General features: G+C 31.9%; 2 protein-coding genes across 3 annotated transcripts; one reads left to right on the forward strand and one right to left on the reverse strand.

Moving 5' to 3' along the window:
• Positions 1 to 1,619: 1,619 nt before the first annotated feature.
• LOC149495370 (basic form of pathogenesis-related protein 1-like) lies at positions 1,620 to 7,325 on the reverse strand. 2 transcript variants are annotated; one of them, XM_089722967.1, is made up of 2 exons: positions 7,303 to 7,325; positions 1,620 to 2,040 (listed from the first exon to the last, which is right to left on the reverse strand). In XM_089722967.1, exons 1-2 carry the CDS (start codon positions 7,323 to 7,325, stop codon positions 1,620 to 1,622), a joined length of 444 nt encoding a protein of 147 aa, XP_089579093.1. The 2 variants fall into 2 exon arrangements, with proteins under 2 accessions (XP_089579093.1, XP_089579092.1); XM_089722966.1 differs by lacking the exon at positions 7,303 to 7,325 and adding an exon at positions 3,350 to 3,417 and having other exon boundaries at positions 1,620 to 2,037.
• An 11,545-nt stretch (positions 7,326 to 18,870) lies between these two features.
• LOC105635973 (pathogenesis-related protein 1) lies at positions 18,871 to 19,577 on the forward strand. The gene has a single exon (XM_012219125.3). The coding sequence runs from the start codon at positions 18,908 to 18,910 to the stop codon at positions 19,418 to 19,420; it is 513 nt and encodes a 170-aa protein (XP_012074515.2). The 5' UTR covers positions 18,871 to 18,907; the 3' UTR covers positions 19,421 to 19,577.
• The last annotated feature ends 968 nt before the right edge of the window (positions 19,578 to 20,545 follow it).

Raw genomic sequence — 20,545 nt, forward strand, 5'->3', positions numbered from 1 at the left:
TAGTGACTACATATTTTCCTGTGGTACGTGTTAGAATTATAATTATGAAAAGATTTCTCATCAATCCATAGTTTAACAGCTTCATCTGCGGTTAGCTCACCGCATCTCCATGCCAGACTTTATCGCACTGCAATCACTAATGCGTTGACAAGCATGGTTTAGTGAATGGATTGCTAATAATGTACTGTTCCAAGTTAAATTTCCTGAACCGACAGCCATTCGAGCTTCATTGTGGAAAATAATGTAGTCCTGTGGCGTGTTTGATTACATTTGAATTTGAGTTCAAGGTCATAGACTTGTTTACTATAATGAACAGGCTTGCGAGTTGACTAGGAATTTCTTTTTGGAATCCAAACAAAATGGGAAAAAAAAAAATTATTTTTGAATTGTTTGGAAAGGAGAGAGATATATGGGTGTTTGAAATAAAAAAAAAATGGAAGGTATAAAGGTTTAGAAAAAAAAAAAATCCAAATAGGGATGTCAATTGTAGGGTTTGGGTCGAATAGTGCGATACCAACCTAAACCCTATCGCATCCCCAATCCTCATATTCTACCAAATACCCTATTGGGTAGGACTTAAATTACAAAAATACCCCCAATTATGCGATTTGTTGTAAAATCATCTTAAAACGACCTTTATATATCCCATTTTAAAAAAAATTAAATATATTGGCACCTTAGTTTAAAAATTAAACAGTAAGAAGGAGTGAAGTGATTTGGTATAGAACCAACTGATTTACCTTATGTTAGCTTAGCCCAATGAACCAAAAACTCACTGTTTCCCTTTCCTCTAACCGAAAAATCCATATCTTGCAATCGAATTATTCATCTTCTAAAATTTCATCCGATAAAATTAAAATCTTTAAAGATAGTTAACATATTTAATATATACCTTATTTAGTATCCATCACATAGTATTGCCTATTATATTATATGTATATATTATCATAGTTAATATACACATTATATATCTTATTTAATATTATATTATATATATTTGGTTTTAAACCATAATATAAATGTTATAGGTGATCGCTTGCTCTATTTGGTGACTATTTATGACTATTGTTTGACTCCATGACTTTTACAAGTCCAATCTAATCACCTTCAAAATTTTTTCTTTTTTTTTTTTTTTTGTATAATTGTCCAAATAACAAAATGGCATAGATAAAATCATTATAATAGTGACAATAATAACTCAAAAGTAAATATGTGAATAAAATCCCAAAATATGTGTTGAAAAAAAAAAACAATATAGAAAAGGAAAAGAAGAAATAATCGATCATTGCTCATCGGTCGCCACACGTGTAAGAAGCAAAAAGAGCTTTTTTGGTGGTTTTGAAAGATAATTTAGTAAACCATCTAATTAATTATTATAATTAGATGAGTTAATGGTAATGTAGCAAATTGTAAGACAACTTTTTTTTTTGCCCCCTTTACATACATAGACGAACATTAGTCAAGTATTTTTTTTTTTAAACTTATCAAATTAATTCCCAATATTGAAACTTAACTAAGACGTTCCAGCGGAAATCTCAACCCTTTATACTTTTCTTATTTCATTATATATAATATATAGCTTATACATAAAAAGTTAAATTTTGAGGTAATACTTCAACTTAATAAGGATGCTCCCCAATGTAGTTGCCAGGAGGATCATAGTTGCAAGTAATGAAGGTTCCTCCATTATTGCACCTCACCTCCTCACATCCTATGCGAACTGACTTACGCCAAACCACCTGAGTGTAATGCCCACACATCTTCCCAGCAGCACAACTATTAGAGTTATAATTGTATAATGGCTTTTCATCAACCCATAGTTTTATAGCTTCGGTGACTGAAAGATCACCGCTACCCCACGCTATGTTCTCTCTATAAGGCCCGTTCGAATGCACGAGGCTACAGTCACTGATGCGTTGATTTGTATAATTTTTTGCATAAGTTGCCACTTTATTATCCCAAGTCACAGGACCAAGCCCAACGGCTGCACGAGCTCTGTTATGGGCGTTAACGTCGTCTTGGGGTGAGCCTTGGGCATGTGGTTCAGTTCGATTCAAAATCGAATGGCGTGTTTGCACACTCCATTGTTAATGGCGATTTATATAATTTAATTTATTTTTTTAATTCTCATAAATGTCCTGGCTCTTAGATACTGGTATAGAAAAAAAAAGGATTGACCATCTTAACCTTCGAACGGTGAGATAGAATGACAATGATAATTTTTTCCTTAATTAGAGGTTTCAAGTTTGAGTTTTAGGTATGAAATCTATTTAAATATTCGGAAGGGAGTACTTTCCTCTCCTTATTGTACATGCTCGGTGTGAATCAGAATTAGTTGGGCCATTGAATTTGGGACACCTGATAAAAAAAATGCGGGCCATTTTTCTTTTACTTTGCATCAATGCACTCTTTGTTTGATGACAAATTGTTCACCCAAATCTCTTCGTTTTGATAACTCTAGTCAACAGCTCACTATCTTGATCCATTTCCTAAGCCTACAATTAAGCTCACAATTATAACATCAACTCCAACACCACCTTCAGTACTTGCTCCTACTACTTATGCTCTGCCTCCTGACTCTTCTTCCTCATCTAGGTCTGCTATTACTGTACTATTTGATGTTCCTCACTCATTAGCAGGTTAGTTCAACCTAATTTTCCATCAACAGATTACTATTGTTTCATTTCTCTTTCTACAAATCAATGAGCTGATTCGATTTTTAAGGATTCGATTTCAATTCAGTTTTTAATTGAATGGTTTACGGTTTGGATTTAGTTTTTAGTTTTTGATTGAATGGTTTCGATTTCAACACATTTTGCCTGTAGCACGTGTTAGAATTATAATCATAAAAAGATTTCTCCTCAATCATAGCTTCACAGCTTCTTCTGCAGTTAGCTCGCCATAGTACATATAAATAACCATCAAACTTCCATACTTTCTTAGTACCTAGTAGATACTGATTCAGCTGAAAAGAGGTGCTTCACTCGTGAAAGAACTGAATCTTGTGCAGGATCGTAAGGATGATCTTTTGAAGGTATTTCCAGAATTGCTGCAATTGGCTTGTTGTGGCTATCTACCAAAAACCTTATCATATTCGCAACCTGATAATCAGAAGGCAGTTAATCACTAACTAATACCAGAGAGCAAACTACAATAAAAGGACAATGATGAAACTTAAACTCTGCATTCATTTCTAGTATCCTTTACTCGTATAACGGAAAGAAAAGACATGATTTAGGAAATAAAATTGTTTGGATTGATCAACTTGATCTTATAATATAGTTGATCTGAACTGCTGTGAACAGAACAGATCTAAATCCAACACTCCTGACATGGTCTTGGACATAAACTTTCATGCATCATAAATGGGAAATGAATGCTTTCCAAGGCTATTGCCACAAGCAATTCATATATCATCTTTAAAAACCAACCCTAAGCTTATTTCTAGTATACTTATCAACATTCAGAGACAGCTTGAGAGAAAATCTTTGGAGGATCTACTTGATTTGAAATACAGTCGAAATGAAATTTTACATGTATGGTGCATATCAAAGACCAAAATCTATCTAGTGAAGGGAAGAGCAGTCTAACTCAAAATAATGCAAGTCCAATGATTAACCAAATAGAAAGTCTCATGCTATAAATGGTTTTTAATTAGAGAGTTTAGCAGTAGCAAAAGTTATCAGAAATAAGCAACCCAAACCAACTAATAGAGAGACAAGGATCCTAGGAACCAAGATAAACAGTTGTTCAACCAAGCTCATTTACGTGCAAACCACCAATACTGTATTGCATATCCTATTGTATTGTGTATTCCACAGCATGGGTGGACGGCTGTTCAGTGTGTCCAAGACCAATGAGCATCAGACAGTCAAACACATGAGAACACATAAATTGCTAAGTCTTCAAAGCATACACTTCGAACTGAACAAGCACTAGAAACAATATTCTCTCCAAGCATCATAACTACAACACACCACAGACATTTTGAAGGACAATGGCAACTACTAATTAATTTTATTTATCATGACAAATACATGAGATATCATGTAGCAGCTGACTATAAATGCAAGGTTTCAAAACGTTCGTTTACATGTGATACCAGCAGCTAAAAACAACAGAAAAACACGTTAAAAGATGCCGCTTGAATTGAGTGAGGTGAGAATAACTTACATATTGACTAATCAACACTATGGCAATATCCTCCCTGGCTGTGAAATCCTTAAATGCATCTTCAATTTGTTTAACAGTTGTTTCTACAAGAGAGCCAAAATTTTTCCATGAGGACAAGATAATAAACTAGTACTAAAAAAAACAAATACTACAACAGTTCTTTGTTATAAGTACTAAAAGTGAGAGGAACAGGATTTATAATCTGAAAACTTAAATACTAATTGAAGTTGCAAAATTCTTGTCCAACCTTTTCTTGGCAGTAATATAAACACAATCAGATCAAGTTTACTCAAGAAATGATTAACTCATTTCTTCCTTGCACAACATATTCAATAAAACTGAAACTTAAAGTCTGAAATTGGGACAAGAAGTTTCAGTTTAATGTGGTAGTCTGCATCTGTACAAGGTATAGTACAAGGTATAATTCATCAATAAAATGTTTTTATTAACTATGAGCTTCATGAGATCCATTTCTTTTGTCCAACTGATCGTGACAAATATATTATCCAGTTGCAAAGCTATAATTGAGATATTGGAGTAAAATTAATACTTGCATTTAAAGAACATTGAAATGTAGCATTTAGTTAATTCCCATCATTTTCTTGTTCCTTTTTTTTTCTTTTAATGACAAAAATGCTAACTTATGAAATAAATTACAAATTAATTTATTTTTTCCATTTTTAATAACTCTCTTTAGTACTATTGATACTGTTTTGTTTGTTGTTCAATTTTAGAATAAAGTCTAATTTAGTCTCTAGACTTGTCCCTTGGCAATTAAAATGTCAAATGTGACCTTTGTATCCAAATTATATAATAACTATCTCTATTCAACCCAAATCGCTCCATGTTCTTAAAGGTGAAAACGTGTGACTCTCAAAAACCAATATAATGCTAGTAAAGCAATTGAACCGTTTATTTTGGAGCAAAAACAATACGATCTCATCAGTCCTCAATAACTTGGCCTTCAGTTTCAGTTCCGGCTTGTGCACTCACTTCGACTAGCCAACTACTTTGCCATGCTCTCATCGGCATTCTGCATCGTACCCCTGTCACCTCCGATATTTTCCTTGTTGGTCCCAGCCTTGCTACCTCTGACATTGTTGGTCCCAGCATTCTCGCTGTTGGTCCCAGCCTTGTTGCCTCTGACATTGTTGGTCCTAGCCCAGTTACCTTCGACATTCTCACTCTTCTACCTTCGCTTGAGATTGTAGTTGCCGGAGTAGATTACATTGACCTCACTGAGTGTAGCCGCTGAGGAATCGCATACAAATTCGACCTTTTCTGGAGATGTCGCTGATTATGCTGTGGCATTATTGATTGATGTTTTGAGGAGCGTCTGATCAGTACATTATGGTTTTATGGGGTTTTTTTTGGGTATTTATTTATATGCATTAAGAAAATCTGAGAAGTGATTAATTATAATGTGATTGATTATGATAAGTGTAAGAATGTTTTGTCATTGACCTCGTGACTCCATTTCTCCATCTCTCTAATAGACTAGCCGAAAAAGGTTGCTCTACCACTTTTTGCTCCCTGACAAAGCAATACAACAACTAAAACATTTCAATTCATTTCTTTCCATTCTCCTACCATTCCTCCGGTTGACTGCCTCCTCGCTAGTATGGAGACTGCCTCCGATTTCCCTATCCACTGAACTCATTCTCTAACCATAGCCTTGAATCACACCTGTTAGCACGTTGAAAAGGTTATACATGAAAAGAAATACAATTGGTCCTTATGATGTTGCCCAGTGGATACTAGAAATACCCAAACTTGTTGGTATTAAAGCTATAAATTACACTGTTGTAATGTTTCCGTTGCATCTCTTGCTATAGTATTAAATCTGGCATGACAAGTCACTTTAGAAAAACCCATTATAGCTGATCACTGCGGTGCCACCTAGTGGATATCCATCATCAACGGTTGTGCTACGGAGACATGAAGTCAATTATTTGTCTTTGTTATTTGTATCGCGGCCTTTTGGTGAAGGAGTTACTTTTTATGAAAGAATCACTAATGCAATGAAAGAAAGTGATGCTTTAGCTATTAGAACATGGCAAGTCTTGTGATCATATTGGTAGTCAATACAAAAAAAACCCGATTTTTTTAACCCGATCTGTTTTACCAGAATTCCTTTTAATAATACTAATTTTGATGACGTGCGTTGCATGTTGACTATGCTCATAGTATACTCATTTTTTATCTATATAATATTAAATCATAAGTTTTGTTTAAAGTAAAATAAATACAAGTGGTCAATTTGTATTATACTTTATCGTACAAACTACTTGCAATGCTATATATTATGTACTTAATTCTATTTTTATATAATGAAGTGATCTTAGAATAAAATTCAATTCAATCCTTAAACCTAATTCTTTAGGCCATAATTTATAAAATGTAGATTTTTAGAACCCTAATAGGTGCTCAAAAAGAAAATAGTAATCCCCTGCTTTTAACTCCTAATTAATATATATATATATACAACTATAATGAAGAATAGTAATAAATTATTTTTACTGCTAGGTAAAAGAAAATAAAGGAGAAGATGATCTGAATTGATAATGGAAATCACTTTTACTATAGTGGCTGTATTACTTACTCAGTGTATTATAGAAAAGAATATATGCACATACATACAAATTCTTGAAACCCCGAAAAGTGACCCAAACAGAAATATATAGTTCTAGTTTTTTTTTTTTTTTTTTTTTTTTTTTTTCTAGTTTCCTAAACACTATTTTCTTTTAAGTCAAACAGATTTAATGTAACATCCCTTCCCGGTTCACGCGTTAACCCGAATGAACCGAGCCGAGACGCTACAATTTGGTTGAACTTATGTCCTGTCATGCTTATGTCATCCTATATGCTAAACATGAATACAAAACACTCTCAATATCTCCAAATAATCATCAGAACATAATAACACTTTATATATCTTTTCATAATTGTATAAATCCGAAATAGCATTTCATACCCAGCAGTTAATTGCATTCAGGATCTATATCAAGTCTTCAGGACCTAATCATACCAACTATAGTAAAATATTTCATATTCAATCATTTCCTCCAAATACTTACACCATAATAATTACATGCTTCAATTATATTTCCAATCACATAAGCTCTAACAAATGTAATAATTATACATGCCATAAATCTTAATACATGCCATAATTCTTAATTATACAACTCTCAATCTACTATGACCAAATTAGTCACTTCTGCTTTGATAGTACTCTTCACGTCTTCAAGTAACAACCACGATCTTCAACCTACGCGTGATAAAAATCGACGCGCTGAGTATAAAACTCAGTGGTGCTCATAATTCACATACTTAACAAAGTGTGATGGCAACTAACTTAAAATACAAATTTCATAAAGCATTGATCATCATAGAATCAGTAAATTACAACATAAATGTCTCTTTATAGCCACGAATAAACTTCTAATTCATAAACATCAATAATTTAGTTCTAATTATCTCATAACTCCTTTACATGAACCTGTAATCACACATTATGATACTAGCATGATCTTACCTGCTGTTCATTGTGTTGTATGGATGAGATCAATAAACATGTAAGAATACATAACAGTATATGTTCATTGTCTTACTTGCTATTCCTTATGCTGTATGACTTATGCACTTTTAGTCACATCATATAAGTTATGATTAATAACATCTCATGACTGTATGGCTCCTTAAAGATTCAATAACTAAACTTGTACGCATATATAGCATTATACTTTCATGATCTTACCTGATGTTCTTTATGCTGTATGAATTCTGTAACTTTGATTAAACTCAGTGAATATCACAATGAAGAAAGAAACATATAAGCACACACATATGTAGAAATAAACATGTACTCACATATGGAATGTAAGCACACATATCATGATACTTTCATTTTACCTTGATGATCTTTCTTGCTGTTTAGTATACTGTATGATTCATGCAATGTTATGTCAAGATATCTGTATGGCTCCATAAGGTTATAGTGAAACCGAAGTGATAAGAAAAACTGTATGAAACTGGATGAAACTGTATGCTTGGCTGCTATGGCCTATATAATCATATCCACTCAACGGCCTGTAGCCGGAGTACCAAACTGTATGGGGCGCAGATCTGCTATTCTATGTCGCGACATAGCCTTATCTACATGGTTTCTACCTAACCTCAATGGAGCATATTAATGGAATGACAATAGATAAAACAAAAGCATAGTAACTGTGTCGTAATTTGCATGCTTGCATTTTGTGTTTATACATGTGTTCATGTTGTCTTTTTGCTTTAAAATGGTTGAAGACATACAAGTTGAGAAAAGGAATACAATTGCATAGAATTCATAACTTCATACACCATTTCACATCATTTCACAATTGCATAGAATACAATTACAAGTTGTGTTTACCTCATTTCACATCATTTGCATGCTTGCATGTTGTTTTGATGCATGTTCTAATGTTGTCTTTTTGTTTTAAAATGATTGGAGGCATATAAGTTGAGCAAAGGAATACAATTGCATTGAAAATGAAGTCAAAAGAGCATAAAAACATAAGTCGCGAGCGCGCAAACGAAAGTCACGAGCGCGCAAAGCACCAAAAAAGAGTCAGTGAGTTTACAGGCCAAGTCGCGAGCGCGCAAATGAAATTCGCGAGCGCGCGACGTGTTTTCCAGCCTGCGCAGTCTGTACTCTTTTGGCCATATCTCTCAATATATAACTCCGATTTGGGTGATTCAAAAAACCCATGTAAAGCTAACACATAGAGGAACAAATAACTCTTCTATGACACTTCCTAATTCCATCATTAAATGGGGTAAAAATCAAGGTGAAGTTACTGGTAACTTTTCCAGCAAAACTTGTTTCAGCATGAACTCAATATCTACTTCATTTCTTCATTTCATCTCATGCTTTTTCACCATTTTCAGTCATCTCACTCAACATTAAGCAACATATCTTCTCATTATCAACACAACACACAAATTCTCATGCAAGGAAATGAATTAAACTAAAAGAGATAGCACACCTTCACTTAACAAGCTTGGAATCTTCTTCTTAGCTTCCTTTTTACCTTTGAGCTCACCTCTCCTATACATGAGAATTCTTATGAATCATCTAAAAATATCACCAAATGATTCAAGTATGAAATTCAAGAAGGTTTACTTACTTGGATAGAATAGAAGTTGAATTAATGTTTGAATCCCATTAAAATCTTCACTACCATTAAAAGTGATGGAGAAAGGAAAGTGGAAGAGGAAAGTAGAGGAAGAAGAGGAAGATAAGGATGAAGAAATGACAATGAAATGGAACTCACAGGTAGTCTTTAGAATATCAATGATTTTTATGTGAAAATTACCAAATGGTACCTCAAGTGTCAAAATGGTACAACTCAATACCTCAACTTTATACTTTAGTGCAAGCAAGTCCTAATCCTTATACTTTGATCTTTTTGTTTCCTTCAAGTAAGTCCACTTCTTTTCCTTATTTCAATTACATCCCATTCTACCCCACTCTGGACTCTAATGGCTCGAACCGGGTTTTGAATCAGCCCGACTCGACTCTAAGCAACGACTCGATTCAATAGAAAAATGGGACGTTACAGTTCTACCCCCCTTAAAGAATTTCGTCCTCGGAATTCACTTACATTAAACACTTACAACTCTCATAATAGTTTCCAACTCAATTTGATTCTTCGTTCATCGGCTAGCACTTACTAGCCTTATGTTCTCCACATGATTCTCCCAAATGAACATCCATACTAGCTAATATATCTAGTCCATATCAGCACTCAATCCAAAGACCTATATACTGCCCATTCTAAACATATCAGCATATCATAGACATATCATATACATATCATATCATCATCTCATATACATATCAAGGCATTTCATTGCAATAGCCTATTCAAAGATTTGCATAAAGTAAATTCTCATAAAGCATGATGAGATTATAGAAACATATCCTGAGATCACATAGTTTATGTTCATAACTGTATGAATAACTTTATGTCGTCATGGTACTTACTTTTATCATGGTACTTCTTCTCATCCACTGTCATGCATATATACATATAGTCATACATGCATACTTGCAAGTTCCACTCAAGAACAAAACAAAATGAAACCAAAGTTCCAAATGTCAATACATGAAAGTAATTATACACAATCACAAAGTTATGCAAATCATGCAATGTGCCATATAGATTATCTCAACTTGACCATTTATCCATAATGATTTGGTAGTTCCATCCAAATAGAATTCACAAAGTGATAGCAATTCCACCTTTTTGTTTTTTTTAAATCATAGATAGCTCACATAAAGCCATAAAGCATCCATGACTTATAAATACTTCTATTAGCATTTAACCAATCTTTTCTGTCTGAAAAATGATCACTTATAAAATCTTGATCATTTTGGCTTAGAATTGATTCTTATATAAACATAGTGAGATCAACACGAACCACAATTTGTACATATTCCTGAACGCTCAAAGTATAGTAAGTCCGATCTTGTATATACTCTGATGCATCATTACTTTATTTCCGTCGAATCTTAATAACCATGATTCCTAATTTGTCACAAAACTCTGAATGACTATCATCTCAGTTAAATCATCCTAATTCATATTCCTTCACCTCTTTAATTGATGCTTTTCTTAATCTTAATTCACTCACATGACTAGATCCATTCTTACTCACCTAATTTCTTGGTATAACATCAATTCAATAGTTGGACAACTATCTCTCCATGTCCAATGTCATTCATCATTTCACTTAATCATCATGGTCCAATATTTATATAACATCATTATCTTCGTTTGGTGTTTAAGAACCGTTTACTTTTTTTTTTTTTTTTTTTTTTTTTTTTTGTTCTTGGAATCATAGAATTTCTCATTAAACTTACATAACATCTAGAATTCACCAAATACTTTGAACCTCAAAAACTAAATCTTGTTGAATATAATTCATACTTATACCATATTAACCCACAAGGTGCCACAATTCATACAGCTTCACTACTAGGCTCATCAAGAGTTAAATAATTGACTTCATCCTAAGAATCACCATATTTTTCTTATAACCATAGTACTTTATATTATTCCTGATAGTCATACATTTGCAAAATAGCTGATGAACACCACAATAGACTTGACTCCACCAAATAGTAAGTAGTTCTCATAAATAGAAATCACTTCTCATAAATGACTTGAAATAATGACATTAGTTCTTATGAAAACTACTCATCACTCATTCTTATAGCAAATCACATCGAATCATTCATCATTAAGATCATTTACGTAAATACACCAATGAATATATGTATATATGTATTCTATCCAGCAAAATGCTTATCTCAATAGTCATATTAGATTCCATTAACCACAATCATGTACACATCAATACTCTTCTTAAATAGATTCTAATGTCCTTAAATCCGAATCAGTTCGTTTTCTTATTAGATAAGACTAGCAACTCATCCTCAACATACTCCTTCCATAGGCACATGTACACACATTCATGCATTTTATGCATGCATTTCACATTCACATCATTTCACCTTTATACTCTTAATCATGCATAACTTATTTTCATGTTTAAGTCATAAACCAATATACTTCATAGCTCATGAATTTATACAGGTGACTTCATTGTCATGTATAAAACAATCAACTTTAGAAAACCACACTTGAAAAGTTATTTTTCAAAGTGTTCAGAGAAGAAGAATTTTCATAGCAACATCATTTGTTCATAAGCAACATAAACTATGCTTCATAAGAGGTACAACTCAATACCTCAACTTTATACTTTAGTGCAAGCAAGTCCTAATCCTTATACTTTGATCTTTTTGTTTCCTTCAAGTAAGTCCACTTCTTTTCCTTATTTCAATTACATCCTATTCTACCCCACTCTGGACTCTAATGGCTCGAACCGGGTTTTGAATCAGCCCGACTCGACTCTAAGCAACGACTCGATTCAATAGAAAAATGGGACGTTACATTTAAGATATAAGAGAAAAAATATTAAGAAATTTAAAAATGCTTAACCATCAATAGTCTATCTATTTATTATAAAGGATATATAAAACTCTTACTAAATTAAAATGATAATAGTTACAAATTATTCAGTAACAAAAAATAAAATAAAAAATTATTATTAAGAATAAAACTCTTTCAAAACTCACCTAACAAAAAAAAAAGTTTCAATATATGTAAATATGTAAATATATCAATAAAATATTACATTTTTTTTAAATTAAAATTTCAATTGTTTAACATCCCATGTTTAATTATGTAAATTCTATTCGAAAATTTATTTGTTACAAAATTGTCACGACCCGTTTCCATGGGTCGGACTGGCACTAGGGCCCAGGTAAGCTTAAGGCCCTCGAGGCCCGTAGTAAGCCTGAAACACTTGAATCTATTGTCTCAGTATAAATTTCAACATTCAGCCCATATGATTATGAAAAATAAACCTCAAGATTTTATTATTTCTCAGCTCAAGTTTATCTTCTACAACATTCCATATCTCTGGCCCAATTTACAATACATCACATTTTTTATATGGGCTCACAGAATTATTTCGTTTATGTTAATACACGACTAAATGTATGTAAATCCTACAACTGCAGAGTCACTAACTGTTTTGTATACATAGCTTTTTATACATATAATTACATAGTAAAATAATTATGGAACTAGAAAAATTTCTCTATTGCCCTGCGCCAAAGAAACATAGCCTAAATCGAATCAAAGAAAAACTTACTTCTTGAAAAATCAAACAGGACATATGAGTTTTCTAAGGAGTAATAATTATTGCATAACACACGCATTCACACAAATGTGTAAATATATCAATCTAGTCATCCGACTAGTCATATGCTTACGCATTCAGTCACACAAATGGCATATCACCAGCACTCACAATCATTAACATCTTCATATAATCATATCACGTAGAAATTAGTCAGTGGCATCACCGAAACCCCCGACGAGCCGTACTCTCACATGGCCCATCCTCTCAGACGTGTGCACTAGGAAGCCAATCCCCCATTCTGGCCGACCGGTCTAATCCTCACTTGACCAGTCCTCTCATTGTTTTTTCATTCTCTCTTTTCTTTTCCATAACAACAAGAGGCCACCCTGTGGTTTTTCATATCATTCATATCATATCATCAGATCCACACGGGGGCGCTAATCTCCCCATACATGGCCGACGGTAGTCCGTCCTCACAAATCTATGGTGACCCACTTCATCCCAATCCCGCATAAACATGGCAAAACATTGTCACATCACAATTAATCAAACATTGCAATTAATTGCAGACATATCGATCAGTCAAACATCGTAATGCAATGCACAATTAGACATCCATACTCAAATGCAAATAAATAAATAAATAAATAATATTAACAATAAACAACAACAATAAAATAAATGATAGTAATAAACAATAACCATGAAAATAAATAAATAAATAGAGCACTCTATTTATTATGTATTAAGTTATAGAATTAATCTAAATAAACTTATTAATTATGTTATTAATTAAAACTAGTCCAGGTTCTATCGAAATTTCGGTAGCACCTCCCCTAAAATTTGACTAAGCCACAATTCAACAATATAATATCAAAGCCCATCTGTCGGGCAACTCAAATCAACTCATCCCGTCCGCTATAACCTTATTTATCAATTATTCGATCAATCAATTCACACAGCTCATCCATCGGGCAATCAATTCAACCAACCCATCCGCTTCAAACTACATGTATCATCCATCAAACTCACATATATACACTTAATAGTTCCAAATTAACTAATTAACAAATTATACTAACCTCCAAGCATGATTAAATGATATTATTAATTGCTCTAAAACTATTTACTTGTCTAAGCCTTAAATTATAACTCTCCCCTACCAATATTTATTAAAATTCCTAAATTAGCTTACATAAATATTAGCTAGGAATTCTTATCTCAATACCGAACCTTCTAGTTGTAACTAATGTTCATGAAATATATATAACAATGTGCAGAACTAATTTGCATTTACATTATACCGACTGATTCTTAGCAAAATTATATTTGATTGATTATTCATTCAAATTCAATTTAATTTACTTTATTACTCAATTAAATTCATTAATTAATTAATTAATTCCTTATATACAACAATTGAGAATTTAGTCTTAGAGCGTAGCAATTGAGAATCGAGCGACAATTATATAATCAGCGCGGAGAGAAGAGAATTCTGTCTCTCAGGGCCTCGCCGGAGTGTCGCCGGCCGGTCACCCACCAGCCGCCGTGCACGGTGGCGGAAAGTCGTGGCTGCTCAAAACCGAACGCACTCCACGCCATCTGGCTCGATTCTTCCCCAGGAGTCCGTTTTTGGCATTCGTTTCGGGAGATCGATCTTCTAGGTGGCCGAAATGAGCCCGACAGTCACCCCTTTCGTCGCTGCTCTTGCGGTTTTTTCCTACATGCTCCATCGCCGGAATTGTTTGAAGGGAAGTGATCACGTGGAGGAATGGAGTCGTCTGAGACTCTCCTTCAAGCCTCTCATTGCCGGAATCTCTAGATTTCGCCGGAGTCCGTTGCTGCGCCGTTGAGAGTAAGCAGAAGCTGCACCCATGCCGCTGGAGCTCCGGTCGCTACAAGGAAGAGCTGGATTTGTGTCCAGCGCCGAAAAGGAGACCGGTCGCCGCCTTGCTCCCGTCGAGCCGTCGCCGGAAGGAGAAGGGATGGAGAGGAACGTCTGCCACTGCCCCCAGGGAGAAGAAGAAGAAGGAGAAAAGAAGAAAAGAAAGGAGGAGTCTAGAGCTTCTAGACTGTTGGCTCAAGGGTCAATTTTATCTTGAGATTTTGATGATTATACAAAACAAATAAATTTAATATTCTTGTATGTGCTAATATTATTTTATGCAGAAATGATTATTGAAGAAATGAAGTTCCTACATCCCAAGATTTTTATTTGAAGACCATGAAGATTAATGAAGATATTTTCTATTGGTTAGTATTATAATAAGTCTTAGGAAATTATTGTAGGATAGAGAGTAAATGATATTATAAGCACAAATCTATTTTATATCTCTCAAAATTGTTTTGAAATGTTTTTGAATAAATTTATTAAGAGGATATAGCCAAAATCTTTATTCTTCACATTTTCCTATCTAAAATATCTTTGGAGTAAATATTCTTGGTAGCTATTAAATGAAATTCTGCAAAAAGTATTTTCTGATCTAAAAAACAGTTTCTGATTTAATACAGCTGTCTGTTTCTAATACAGCTGGCTGTATCTGATATAAATGTTACACTGTTTTCTAAACTGAACCTTTCATCTCCAAACCTTGCATGTGTGAATATTAAATGTGGTCTAACAGCCCTTTTAATTGCAACACATGCATTGCCTCGTTAGTTTAAAAACATCAGAAACTTTATTGCTCATTAAAGCAAAAATAATCTCAACGTTAACTTCAAAAGAGAATATCATCTTTTCATATAAAAACCATTTCCTCTTTTAAAAAGAATGGGTTTTGCAAAAGAGTATGAGTCTATTGTTTAAAGCTTTATCTCTGTGGAACATTAGAACTCTGGATTTCTGTATTGTGATTTTACCAAGTTCTAATCTGTCCTTCTATATTCAGTGTAATTCACAATTTGAATTATAATCAGTTTTCTAATCTTGCTTAAAGCTTTGTGAACCAGTTCTAAAATGCAATAACTGTTGTTTACAGAGTCTTTCTAAAATTGCTTAAGCTCTGTGAAGCTGTTCTAATCGCAATAGCTGTTCTTCACGGAGTCTTTCTAAAATAGCAATAAACTTTGTGAAGCTGTTCTAATCGCAATAGCTGTTCTTCACAGAGTCTTTCTAAAATTGCTTAAGCTTTGTGAAGTTGTTCTAATCGCAATAGATGTCCTTCACAGAGTTATTCTAAAATTGCTTAAGCTTTGTGAAGCAGTTCTAAATGTAATAATTATTCTTCACAGAGTCTTTCTAATCGTACAATAAGCTTTGTGAGGAAGTTCTAAACTTGATAACTAACTCTGACAAATGCTTTCTAATTCCGCTGCAATAGAATTCTGATTTTTGTTTTTGAAAGTTAAATTTTTAGAAAACCCAATTCACCCCCCCTCTTGGATTGTGTCATATATAAACGGGACCCACATAGACCATTCCGGTTCGATTCGAACCGATTTGGTCTAATTCAATGGTTCGGCTCGATTTGCTCGGTTTGCAGGTTTTTCATTTGATTTTCAGATTATTCGTGTGGTTTTCAAAAAATTAATTTGATTTTCGAGTCCGGTTCGATTTATTTAATTACTTTAGTTAGATTCCGTAACTTTTTCTCCATTTACCCAATAATAATAAAAATATTAATAGCACAATATTTGGTTTAATTAATTTATATATATTTAGAATAGATTAAGTTGTTGGAGTTTCGTATTATTTCTCAAAAATTTTAAGTGTTCTCAAATCGAAAATTCCGATGATATATTTGGGCTTAGGCCCAACTCGCAAACTTGGGCTCAAATGAGATTGTTTGGTATTTATAGTCCATATAGTTGAAAATCGAGATTTTTGATTTAATAAAAATTCGAAAGTTTCGAAAATAAAAATTCGGGGTATTTCAAAAATATATACAATCAAATATGACAAACTATAAAGAACAAATATATTAATATACTTTTTCTTCTTTTTTTATCTCTCTCCTAAATAAAATATTATATATATTCAATTTGAAAATTTATTCTTTAAAAAATATATCCAATCATATCATACAAACATAAATATAAAGAATATTAATAAAAAATATATATTTTCTTTCTTTTTTTATCTATATCCTAAAAGAATTAAATATTTAATAAATAAAATATAGAAAATTTTCAAATGTTTCATTATTATATATATTCATTAAAATGAAATTTAGTAAATATAAAATTCAAAATTTTGAAATGCTTAATTTTATATATGTATTTACTTAAAAAATTATTTTTTTCGATTCATTAGGAAGCCTGATGGGCCGAAATAATACTGTGGGTTACACAACAATCAAATTGGTAACTCACCTAATAAAAAAAAAAAAACATTTTAATGCATATAGATATATAAATATATCAATAAAATATATTTTTTTAAATTAAAATTTTCAACTGTTTAAGGTCCAATTATGTAAATTCTATTTGAAAATTTACTTTTTAAAAAATACATCCAATCAAATCTTACGAACATAAATAACAAAAACACTAATAAAAATAATATACTTTTTTCTTTTTTTTTTATCGCTCTCCTAAATAAAATATTATATATATAGTATTTGAAAATTTATTTATTTTTTAAAAAATATCCAATCATATCATACAAAGAAAAAAATTTATTTTCTTTCTTTTTTTTTATATATTTCCTAAAAAGAATTAAGTATTTAATAAATAAAATATAAAAAATTTTCAAATATCTCATTATCATATATATTCATTAAAAAAATTAAATTTAGTAAAGATAAAACTTAAAATTTTAAAATGTTGAATTATTTATATTTATTTATTTAAAAAATATATTTTTTTGATTCATTAGGATGCTTAATGAGTCAAGATAATACTGTGAGCTACACAATAATCAAATCGGTAAAAACACTTGTAATTGAGGGGACTCAAACTCGAGACCTTTCACTTTTCACATAAGTGAGAAGACAATGAAATCACACATGATTGGCTTAAAATTAAGTTTTATAAATTATATCTAATCAACTAATAAACTGTAATTTTTTAATTGGCTATCATTAAGGGTATTTTAGAACATTTTAAATTTCATTAAGGGTGAAATAGAAAATCTCATTATTTTCCCTCATTTTCACTTTTATATACAGTATAGATGTATTACTTCTGTTAAATTATTATTCCAACTCATGGTGCTAACATAGTATAGTATGATCGTTACATTATATAATTATGTTTCTAATATATAAATAAAATAAAATATATAAATATAGATATATAATATGATAAATGATAGATATGGATACAAACATAGTTGATTAAAATTTTTAAGTCATAACTATTACTAGAAATAGATATTAATTTTTAGATTTTAAAAATAGCTTAAGTTAATTGTCAAATCAAAACATAAAATAATAAAACAAATTCAAAAATTTTAAAAAAGAAAAAATAGAATATATATAATGAATAAAGAGAGAGTTGAATATTTCTTTTTACTTATAGGTAGTTAGATAAGATGGAATGAATTGCATTCTTAGATGAACTTTAATGGAAACATATATTTTTCTATAAAAAAAAAATTGAAGTCCTTTTTTTAAATTTTAAATTAGTTAAATTAGTTTCTCGCCTAGCATCAAGAAAATAAAATAATTCTTTTCTATCCATTTGTTTTTTTTTTTTTTTTTTTTTTTTTTTTTTTTTGTGGTGCAAATTTTCCATTTGTTGTTTTTATTAAGAAAAACAAAATGAGACAAAACGGTTATCAATAACTATTCCATGATAATTTCCGAACTTCTTGATTTTTCTAACTAACGAATTTTTTTCTATTCAGAAATTTATTTCCAATAATTATTAATCAATCCACAAAAATAGTTCCATTTTGAGTAAAGCCAACTAATTCAAAGAACACATTTTCCTACATTTCTTCCTTATAGATACTCAGAACCTACTCATCCAATTTGTGCAAATTGGAGCCTCATTTTCTGCCTCTACATAGCTTAATATAGACAACTAGAAAATGGGGTTCAACAAGTTGGTAGTAAAAGCCCTAATTTTCATGGCATTAACCATGGTTCCCCTGTCTCTAGCCCACCACTCTGCCCACCACTCTGCAGCCCACGACTCTCCAAAAGACTACCTCGCCGCACATAATTGCGCCCGCGCAGAGCTAGGGATCGCACTGCTTTGTTGGAACACAACATTGGTAAAATATGCCAAACACTATACAAAGTCTTTAGTTGCAAGTTGCAGCTTAGAGCATTCAGTAGGTTGTCCTTATGGGGAGAATTTAGCGCAAGGTTTCGGCAAATTCAGCGGTGTGGATGGTGTGAAATTATGGGTAGATGAGAAGGCTCATTATGATTATCAAAGCAATACTTGTGTTGGCGGTAAATGCCGGCATTACACTCAGGTTATTTGGAAAAACACCAAGGAAGTAGGTTGTGCTAGTGTTAGGTGTGGTGAAGGATGGAAGATTATTAGTTGCAACTATTATCCTCCGGGGAACTATGTTGGTGAGAAGCCTTATTGAATTTCTATTGGTTAGAGAGGGATTAATGAAATAGGGATAATTAATTAACTTCGATTAATTAATATTTAATAACCTACATATATCATATTAATGCAAGCAATATATTTTTCTAATATGTATCAGAGAAATATGTTTCTTGCTATATATCAATCAAACTGCGAACTTGCTCTAATTATTATAGTTTTTTTTTTTCAATTTTAACTTTAATTGAATTTTTTTATTTCAATTCATATATGTTAACTTATATGCTTTTGGTTAACTACTTTTTTTCCACAATTTTTCAATTTATTAAAAGGTCCAATGAGTCAAAATAATACTGCGAGCCAAACAATAAAGTGGTGAAAAAATCTTGTGTTTGACACGACTCAACTTAAGATTTTTCATTATTGACATAAGTGAAAAAACTAATGAATTAAAATATATTACCATTAAAAGCAACTTTTAAAATTTGCAATCCTCACTATAAATAGCAACTTATAAAATTTTTTTAACTTTAGCTTTAGCTAAACGAGATCACAGCCGTGAAATTAGTAATTTTGATAGTGAAGAAGGATGAGACCAAAATAGAATTGTTTACGTATGATCCCAAAACTATCTACTTTGGTTTTGGTTAAGATCCCATATTTTTTAAAAAAAAACTTATTAGTTTTATAGCATGGATTAAAAACCATAGTCATTTAAATAGTAAACCAAATCAACTTGTCCTCTGACTCTCAAAAGAAACTTCAAAAGGGACAACAATACATGCTAGCGTCTTTATGCACAATAAATTTATACAATGCGAGTAAGTTAATATTTATACAAAATATTTAATTAAATTGAACAAAGAAAATGAGATAATACTAATCACATGGTGGGTTTGGTTGACTTTCTTATTTATGTGAGGAGTGAGAAGTCTCAAGTTCGAGCTCTTTCGTTAAAATTTTTTAACGAGAAACATAATCCCTATAATGAGGAACATGAATATGCAACACTATATACTACATGGTACTAAATTTTAAAATTTGACTATAGAAACACTGAATTTAATTTGATTTATTTGCAATAATTCCTATTTAATATGTTGAAATATCCTACTCAACCCTTGCTAATTCTACAAATTAAACGCTTAAGGAATTTGTTGGT

Source organism: Jatropha curcas, chromosome 6 (genome assembly GCF_041381405.1).
Source record: "Jatropha curcas cultivar XTBG-Jc1 chromosome 6, XTBG_Jcur_1.0, whole genome shotgun sequence".
Classification (NCBI taxonomy): Eukaryota; Viridiplantae; Streptophyta; class Magnoliopsida; order Malpighiales; family Euphorbiaceae; genus Jatropha; species Jatropha curcas.